The sequence below is a fragment of the Trachymyrmex septentrionalis genome, unplaced genomic scaffold, assembly GCF_001594115.1.
Source record: "Trachymyrmex septentrionalis isolate Tsep2-gDNA-1 unplaced genomic scaffold, Tsep1.0 scaffold318, whole genome shotgun sequence".
NCBI classification, from domain to species: domain Eukaryota; kingdom Metazoa; phylum Arthropoda; class Insecta; order Hymenoptera; family Formicidae; genus Trachymyrmex; species Trachymyrmex septentrionalis.
This window is the reverse complement of record NW_017305483.1, coordinates 103,121-112,961: the sequence shown is the minus strand read 5'-3', so window position 1 is coordinate 112,961 and position 9,841 is coordinate 103,121. Positions and strand designations below refer to the sequence as shown.

The following is a 9,841-nucleotide window of genomic DNA, read 5'->3' as shown; positions in this document are numbered from 1 at the left end:
TATATATATATATTTAATTTATACGAAGTAGCGTTAATCGAAAGATGTCAAATCAGTTCGGAACTTGCGGCTACCGGCAGAAAAATAATACACGGTACATATCGATCACTTCTTCTTTCCACCGGCATCGTGCAAAGTTGAGATCATATAGCGTGCTTGTGTGTACGATTTAAAATGTACGAGAAACAAAGCTGTTCACATCCCCCTGAAGAAGATATTCTGTCGCGGATCTTGTCTCGACGGCTCGTGTATTTTATTTTCCTTCCCTACATTTCGTCTTGAAGCGTCGCGCATGGTCGTCATTGCTGTACGCTAATTGTGTCATAAATGCCTTAACATTCGTTCGAACGTATCGGAATCTTATCGGGGACCTCCCATGTGTTTATAAGCCATGTGCAAATTGATATATTTAGCGACTGATTGCAAGAGCATCTGCATAGATCGTAAAAGACTACCTCGATGATAAAAAATTCTGAGGAAAAATTTTATCACCAAGGTATATTCTGATATCCCAAAATAGATAGAATTTTTGTAATTTTTTCCTTGTAACTTCTTGACGCACACCGGGACAAATTGGAATAACTATGTATTTGTCAGTGGTACCCACGTAGAATAAAGAATCATTTCTATAAAGTTCCTGGATACCGCAGGTGAGATCGATTTAATTGGAGTTTCTTTTCTCTCTTTTTTTCTATCGTCGAAGATCAGGTTTTTTGTTAGATGAAAATACGATCCATATTTAATTTCTTAGGAGTCCTCCGAAATAAAATTAGTACTCGCAATTAATCTCTCGAGAACTTTGTTAAAAATCTTTCGGAAATCTTTTAAGAATTTTCTTTCACGTCAGACTGAGCTTGCCATCAAGTAAGATCAATCGATTGGTTACGCGATGGGGAATCTAGTTGGACATCTTGTTACGCGATATTGCTTCTCTACTATTTTCTTTTTATACATCAATATATTCTGAGATCATCCTGAATTGATAATAGATGAGGTATTCGAATCTTTCCTTGCTATATTGTCCTTATAAAAGTACCCATAGATTTCCGAATGCTGCCTTTTGTAGCTGAACTAGTATACACTCGTTGAATTTATGAAATTTCTTCTTTTTCTAGTTGAACATTTTATATACACAAGTCATCTTTTCTCTTTTTCTTTTCAACGTTCAGCTAAAAAGAACAGGCCTAAAATAAAACGATCATTTTTCCTACATACCTATCTGAACATATATGTTGCTTTACAGAAGAGAGTGATTGAAGGTAACAGAAGGTAACAAGAAGAAAGATTGATCAATGAATTGATTTAGCGAATGTTATAGGCATTTATAACTTGTCTAGAGTACAATAGTGTAGAAAATAAGAGGAGAACGCGGCAGTCCTCTTCCTTTCGTAATTCTTCGAAACTACTGATTCGCGAGAAGTGGAGAACTAGCGCTTCTAGATATTAAAAAATACATCGCTTCTTTTGTAGATGATCCTTTTTCGAGGCGCGAGCTAACTACTTTTTTTTCTTCTTTTTCTGCCATCCGCCCCCCTATCGCGCATAATTTGTTCGCGACGGGGGTCGAGGAGCTGAGAATTAAAAGTAAATCTGTTTGTATCAATGGAACACTTACAGGTAAAATGACGCATGACGTGATTTCTTTCGTCTTTCGATCTAGTGGTAGCTGCAGTGACAGGCCAAGTGCTTCAATTTTATTATGTTTTTGCTAATTTCTTCCTGTATAATATTAGTTTAACAATGGCAAAGCCACTCTTAATCCTCAAGTTCCTCGAGTCGGGCTAATATACAGTAGCGGTACGATAAGCGTTCTGGCACGTTAAATCGGCTGTGAACGCCGTGATCAATTGACGAGACTGTGAGTGAAGGTACATTTGTTGTCTTAAAGTACGATTAACCTGATGAACAAGAAGCTCTCTTTCTCTTCTACGGTCTGTCTCTATTCTCTCCCCTTTCGGACATCTTATTTCGCCCTCTCACATTATCTCCGCGTATCATCGCCCTGCGAGAGGCGCGTAATTTTCGCGCATATCTGTTTCTTTTATTTTATTATTTTTTTTTGTCTAGAGCTCGAGAATTTAGCTAAAAGAAAAAGTCACAGTGCGTACACACGTTAACCCCTTATTGCAAGAATGATTTTTATAAAAAATAAAAATAATGTTTATTTCATGGAAAGAAGTCGACATTACACGCGAGAAACTACAATTGGATGAAATCCTGATTTTGAAGATTTCACTTTTAATTCCGAGATTATAGACATACACTGTTAGAAAAGTAACCATGAATTTCTTTTACATGTAAATAAAACTCTTGGTTATGAACGAAATTAAAAGTGAATGAATGATTTAATTGAAAATTAAGTTACAATAGTTACTTAAATGAATGTGTACATTAAATTTCATAAATTTTCATGAAAAATATATTAAATTTCATGTACATGTACACAAGCATATACTTTTCAGTTATATATAAATATTATATTTAACGTAATGTTATGAAATTAAATTGAAGTTGTGTAACTTAAAAGTATATTAAATTTCATCAACTTTTTAACAGTGTAGGTCTTTTATATCTGTTATATTTCCGTTTTAATTCGTTTTGTCAGACCCGTTTACTTCTTACTTTAATTTCTACGTTTGTAATTTGGATAATAATCGACAATTGCGTCCTGGGTATTAAATCTTATGCCCACACTCGCGGCTTTAATTTCATGCAACGCTTAAATTTTAATAATTGATCATTTCATTTAACAGGAAATAACATGCATGGTTGGCAGTAGAGATTATGCTACACTCTAGAGACATTCTTACTAATTTCTTTCTTTTAGTCCTGATCTCAAAGTTAATTTGCATTAAAAAAAATGTACAAATGATTTGAGCAGTACCACGCACGGCACTAATATCCCTTTATACGTATTTTTTTGCAACAATGATTTAACGATAGGCAATCCTCCTTATATAATCCTTAATATATATGATAAAGGGTGAATCTCTCACTTTATCTCAACGATTTCGTAAGTGGCAGTGAGAACGTATTATGTAATAGACATAGTACACAGACCGAACATACCACCGGCATGATTTTGTGATTTCGCATACGAGATAGGTTCTTCGTCTGTTAAAGAGAGAAGAGAGATCTGAATTGGATTCTCTTTCTTTCGCACGTGAGAGCCAGATCTCGCGTGTTACGCTCGGCCTATCTATGTCTGTGATATTATGCATAGTCTTATACCCCAGACTAATCGCGAAGAGAACGAAGAACAAAACACGAAATTTAGATTTTCACGACACTGCTCGCGTAATACACAACGCTTAACATCTAGATATTTGTAATCAATATTACAATGATTACAAATCGTTAATTACAATAATAAATAAACAATGATAAGGGAAAGCAGGCCGAATCCGAGAAAAGAAATATCCAGTACGCTAAAAGTCGCATGACGATGTCGCGGACCGATTATTACGCTATTACGTCCTTTAAGAGACAGCTCTTCTCTAGCCAATACCCGAGAGCTATATAAAAAAAGATCGTGATCGCCGTTGGATATTTACAGGAAATAATCTAGCGACCAACGGTGATATTCTTTTTATAGATAAGCAAGTTAGATTTGTACAAACAGGGCTAACTAACGAGCGAGCGAGCGAGCAGTACGAATCGGTTTTCGTGTCCACCGAAAAGACTGCCCCCTTCCTTTTTTAGTCTTTCTTCTTTCCTTGGGATCGGCTCACGAAGCTCGTGATAATAACGTTCCTAATAACGAATTCCAATGATCGGGTGCAGATTAAAGCGCATACTAAAAAGGCTGCCGTACACAAATTGAGATAAAAATATACATAAGTATATATATATATATATAATGTACACATTAACGACATCACATCAAATAGAACTTTCGATCTCTGACGTGCAGTTGATATATTGACCGAAAAAATGTGCGACAAAGAGATCGTTATGTATGCTCTTTTCTTTTCAATCAATGCTGGTTATTTAGAGAAGTATAATGACTCTTTGTCGCAGTTTCTCCAATATGTCAACTACACATTTTTTTAGAGGAAATTATATCAATATTTGGGTTTAGATATATGTCGTTAATATATGCACAGTTTTGCATACATATAACAGGATGAAGTAAAAGCGTAACAAATTCATGTCTCTAAAAATATTGTTATTATAAGAAAACAAATATCTTAGAGCACACATTCTCTCTTAGACTCAAGCACAGTAGAAAATGCATCGATCTAATATTTTTTACTTAAAATATTTTACCCTAAAGTGGATATATACATATATATGTATATGTTTCGAGAGAAATTATTGTTATGCTTTTACCTCATCTCATGCGATATATATTTGCGGACGGTCGCCTACGAGCCCTCAAGGAGCCGGTCCCGCCTCTTTTCGCGTAGCTCTCAGGTACATGGATAATGCTTATCGTACGAAATGTCTTCTCGTCCCGCATTGACAAAAAAAGGACTAACACTAGCAGTAGTGATCGCTACCATCCGGAAAGAATTCGCATTTCCCGGATGGTAGTGATCACTACTGCTGTAATGTACTCGGGAAGTCCAAATATATGTGATGCATGTAATCTCAGGAGGACTGGCCAGTTTGTGTCTGTAATGTCGTCGATACGGTCGACGACGATGACGAGGAAGTAGTGGTAGTTGTGCTAGTAGGGGTGACCAACGGCGTATACAAGGTGAATCCATCATAAACGTCCATCAAGTCACGCATGCGATACTCTTCCAGACAGACGAATCCCTCCAACGAAGGAGATTGCTTACGCGCACAATCTATGCAATGAACTACATGACGCTTTTCCTGTTCACGAATAAACAGGATATTGAACACCTCGATCTGCAAAAAAAAGTCGAACATTTCTTTTTAATCTATGATAAATTTCTTGAAAGAAGCATATAAAAATGTAAGTAGAAAATAATACATATAAAAATTAAAATATAAATTATGTATACGATTGTATAAGATAATTTTAATAAAAAAGAGGAATATCTAAGATGTCGAAATATATAGAATTTTATATTTTATATTAATTTGCTAATTGTAGTTGTACAGAATCTTGTTTAAGGCTCCTGTTCATTCACCACATTTATTTCATATTGTATTAACAGAAGAGAGAAGATAATAAAAATTCCTGCAAATTATATTGTATACGTTGTATAATATATACGTATATTTGAATAAAAATATTTTTTAACACATTTATAATTAATAGATAGAATGAACTTATAAAATGTGTTGAAAAACTACTATCTTGTTTCGAAAGAAATTAAATCATATTTATTTCTACATATTATTAATTTAATAGTTTGTTATAATTGTGAACATATCTTATTTCATTTATATATATATATATACACACACACATTTTATGTGTGTATACACACATATATGCATATGCATAATTCATTTCCAGATACATGATTATTTATTAACAAAAGAGCAGAATTTTTTGATACATTTTATAAATAAGTTCTATCAATTGTCATTTTATTGAAATAATTTTTAATCAATATATTCTTCAAGATTTTCTCAATTTTGACATCACAATCTGAAATAGTGATGAGTGTACAGGAACTTTAAATAAATTAAACTTTCTTTTTAAAGTACCGAAAAGAAAAAAGAAAAATCTAGGCAATGCTAATTTTTAAGATCATTAGCGTAAGAAAGAAAACATACCTCGCACTGGCCACAATAGTGCGAAGCTTCGTTCTTGCCACGGCCATGGAAGCGCACTTCCACATTCTTGCTCTTCACAAACTCCAATATTAAACAACACTGTCTCATCGTTCGCAAAAGACAATTCTTAATCAGCTCGAACAATCGAGGATCTGACACCTTAATATTACGCGCCAAGTTCCATGAAAGATGCACCATCGGTACGATCGATTTGAATGCTTGCAGCTTGTTCCACTCGTAACGCTCGATCGCGAGTTGATACTGTCTGGCAGTGAGCGGGCCAACGTTCCATGCAATATTGTTGCACCAACCGACCGCCTGTACCCAATGCACGCAACCCGCGTTCACCCACACAAGATCACCTGGTCGCTGATGAAACCTGTACACTGGAATATTCTCCTCGAATAATTCCTCTAGATTCGGCCACCAACTTCCATGTAGGTAACTGATGCCGTTGCGTTCACAGAGTGAGCATATTACGCCCCAATACGCATCTGGTACCGCAAACCATTCGCAGTCGCCCGGTCCAATGTTGATATTAATAGAACAAAAATTATTGTTCTCTTGATGTCCGGGTGTTCTACTACCAGGTACCTGAGAGAAAGATATAAATTAAATTACATTCAAAAATATCATTCAAATATGTGTAAAACGTTTCGTTTTACAATTTTTATTACATTATATGTTTTAATGTACCTTCATATACAATTGTACGGTGTTCATTCCTAAGATCACATGGCCCACATGGCTGAGCATATTACCAGCCGATACCACCCTAGCAAAGGCCGGTAATTTCATTAATTCGTGCAACTGTGGCTTCCACTTTCTTTCATCTGATAGATCTACATTGGTACCGAAACGTAACATCTTGGTTCCCGGTCGGCCGGCTAGACCAAAAGTGTTCTTTTTGCGTCGAACCGTCTGACCGGTGCTGTCTTTCGAGTCCGAATCTGACAGATTGGAAGCGTGAATGCCGCCCTGCGCTTTCTCTTCTCTCAGACTCTCTTGAAAACTAGAGGCCTGATATTGCGCATACTTCGCAATCGTCGTGTGACTGCGATGGCTAATGCAGTTCCAGACTTTCTTGTTGAGCGTCGGATCCCAGTTCTCTTCGCTAGTTTGCTGCATTTGCGTGCGTACTTCAATACCGTGATCTGGATTAGCCTCGACCAGAGTCTTAGTTGAGAAAAGGCCTAGATCAAGCTTGAGCGCTGCCGCGAGACCACGTACCACAGCAATCGGGTGTTTTAAACAAAATTCTTGCAGCTGCGGACCGAAAACGTCCTTTTTATTCTCCAGAAAGACACTCGGGGCAGGCGGCGATAATTGTTCTTTCGTCAAGTGTATTCGTTGAATAGGTGGATCCGGTGGTGCCGGCGGTGGTGAACGATCGCTTAGTATCGAGCAATTCGGCACGCCTTTCAAACCACGACCCTTGCACGCCTCGATCACCGCTCTAGCATCCATTTCAATGCTCAACTCCTGTTCTGGTTGCGATTCACACAACGACTCGAGTTTCAGATTCATCATCGTCTCTGCCTTGGAAATATTAGTCGATTCGTTCTTGTTTATCAATGCCGTCGTCATCGTCGTACTAGAGGATAATGACGACGTCGTCGTCTCACACTTCACCGCTGTCGTTTCACATTTCACCGTTGTTACAGTCGTCGTCGCGGTCGTCGTCATGATCGTCGTCGCAGCATCCGTCGTCGATTTAGACTGTATCGATTGAGAAGCCGCTTCTTCTGATTTTTCTAATTTCACCTCCTTTACTTTGGCCGCCGCATTCTCGTCGAGATTCGACGGCGAGAACGGACCGGAGCTCAACGTGCCGTTGTCACTGATGACACCGCTCGATGGTTCTTCCTTTACGACTGTTTCCAAATCGTCGGAACCGAAGTGCTTGAGCAGGTCTTCCGCCAGCGACGTAGCTATGTCCTTTTGTGATAGCAGCGCCTGCAATTCCTGGTCCGTCACGCCCAGATTGTCCTTATTCGCCACAGTCGCCGTTGAGCTCTCCGAGTAACCGCTTGTCGCCGACGTGACCTGCGTGTAACCCTGAGCAGCGTACTGATTCGGCTGTTGCTGATACTGACCACTATACTGGGCACTGCCGGTGATTGGTTGCCTCTGCGGCGGATAAGTGGGATCAGAGGCGGATTTGTAAGGCATTCCTGGTGTTTGCGTAGTGTTTCCGGTCGCCGCCGTATTATAGCCGACATTAGTGTCGGAGAAGCCCGTCTGCAGCGCAACCGTACCTCCTTGCTGCAACTAAACGTTGATTATTTAAAATGATTGACGATGAAACGGTGTATTCATCATCGACGTGACACATATGTCACACCTTATATAATTAAAAAAATCAAGAAGTATATATCATATGTAATTTTCTTTATTATAATCAATAGCGCAAATTTTATTTAAAAAAAAGAGATATTAAATATTTACCGGCTGTTGTGGTATTCCATAATTCTTGACAACACCCGACGATTGGCCGAGGTTCTGAGGATGGCCGTATGCCGTGGGATAACCGGGCTGTCCCGGCCTCAAGCCGCCTCGTTGCCCCGCTTGTTGCTGCTGTCTGATTTGTTGTTGGTGTTGCTGCATCGCACGGTATTGATGTTGCAGCTGGACGAGCGCATTTTGCTGCTGCGGTGTCAAGTTATTGATGTTCTGTTGTAGGAAATGCAGCATTTGCAGTTGCTGCTGCGATAGGTAGAATGGCGGCGCCCGTTGCTGCGGCACGGCCGAGATCACCTCGTCGGTCTGAAACATTGAATTTAATTAATGCAAAGTCGAAACATTTAATTATATTGTCTGTTCTCTGATTTATAACTGAACTCTCTGCAAAATACTTTACTGGAACCTATAATTTATTTATAAAACACTGTATGAAATTAAATAAAAAATTATATACATATATAAAAGATAAGTGAGAAGTTAGATTTTAGAAAAAAAATTTGTTTTATAATATATTCTCTTTTTTTTTTTTTTACCTTAAATCGCTTAGCATTCTGTCCCTGAGCTTGAGGATAAGGCGGGGGTGGTCCAGTCGGCGTGGCACCATATTTGTACGAAGGTCCGCCGGGTTGCTGCTGTTGTTGTTGCTGCCGGCTGGACATCTCTGCGCTAATCGGCAGATTCCAAGCCTCTTCGATTGACGGCAATTGCCGTCTCCTGGGTAAAAAATTATATGAAAACAGGAAGCTTTGTAATACAGCAAAGAAAAATACACTAAAGATCGACTATAATTTTGTATTAGCCTTTAACTCTTAATTTTATTTTCACATTTTATTTTGAGCACGAGCGTGGCAGATAACGTACTGATCTATCTAGAAGTTCGTGATTGATTCTAGTAGGAATCAAAATATTTATGTTCGTGTCTTCTTTCGGAAAAGACACCGCAACCTCCCGAGAATATCCTTATCAACAAAAACACGAGAAATCTCGAGAAATCTCGGATTCGATTTCTTCCTAAACTTGATCGTCATTATTATGCTACATTACTGTTATATTACATTACTCTGACCAAATATCTATTGGCAAATTTAATATTGAATTATGTATCTTATTTTTTGTTTCAATATTATTAATATCAATTAATACAAGTAAACAATTTTTGTTATTTTGACAAATTTTTATGTAAACTTCAAAAACACGTAATCACTAAAATATATATTCATCTGTTTATTCCAATGTGTAAAGAGCCACATAAAAAATCGTTATAATGGAATCAATCGTAATGCATAATTTGACTTGTCGACGACTCACTTGTTAGCAACGGAAGGCATTGGTGCTTGACTTAGGTGACTCTGCAGAAAGCTGATGCGCTGTTGGAGGGACGGGTTCATCGGGTTGTTGCCACCGGACTTAACGCCACCCAGACCCGCGAATGGGCCCGTGCAATTCGCTATATTGCTGTTTCCCCTACGAATAATAAAGCAGAATTCTTATCATACTGACCTAATAATTCAATGTAATCATTGTTAATTTTTGAGATCGCCAAATGTAAACTCGGCCTTCAATCTACAACACGTGCCAATCGTTCTAGCGCAAGATGATAATTACAAATCATAAAATTACACACGCCGCGGGACATACAAATGATAACGTAAGAAAGAAGTGACATGTAATATAACTG

General features: G+C 38.0%; 1 protein-coding gene across 4 annotated transcripts in view; it reads right to left on the bottom strand.

Moving 5' to 3' along the window:
* The window catches only part of LOC108749806 (histone demethylase UTY), a 110,332-nt gene that overhangs the window by 15,282 nt on the left and 85,209 nt on the right, over nucleotides 1-9,841 (bottom strand). For 3 of the 4 annotated variants that reach the window (XM_018488780.1, XM_018488781.1, XM_018488782.1), the window contains 6 exons: nucleotides 9,472-9,627; nucleotides 8,697-8,877; nucleotides 8,149-8,466; nucleotides 6,397-7,971; nucleotides 5,701-6,294; nucleotides 2,534-4,860 (listed from right to left, as the gene is read on the bottom strand). In XM_018488780.1, the coding sequence (XP_018344282.1) occupies nucleotides 4,594-4,860; nucleotides 5,701-6,294; nucleotides 6,397-7,971; nucleotides 8,149-8,466; nucleotides 8,697-8,877; nucleotides 9,472-9,627 (3,091 nt within the window). In that variant the 3' untranslated portion in view covers nucleotides 2,534-4,593. Of the gene's footprint in view, nucleotides 1-2,533; nucleotides 4,861-5,700; nucleotides 6,295-6,396; nucleotides 7,972-8,148; nucleotides 8,467-8,696; nucleotides 8,878-9,471; nucleotides 9,628-9,841 lie in introns of those variants that run through there. The other variant, XR_001939395.1, reaches the window with a different exon arrangement.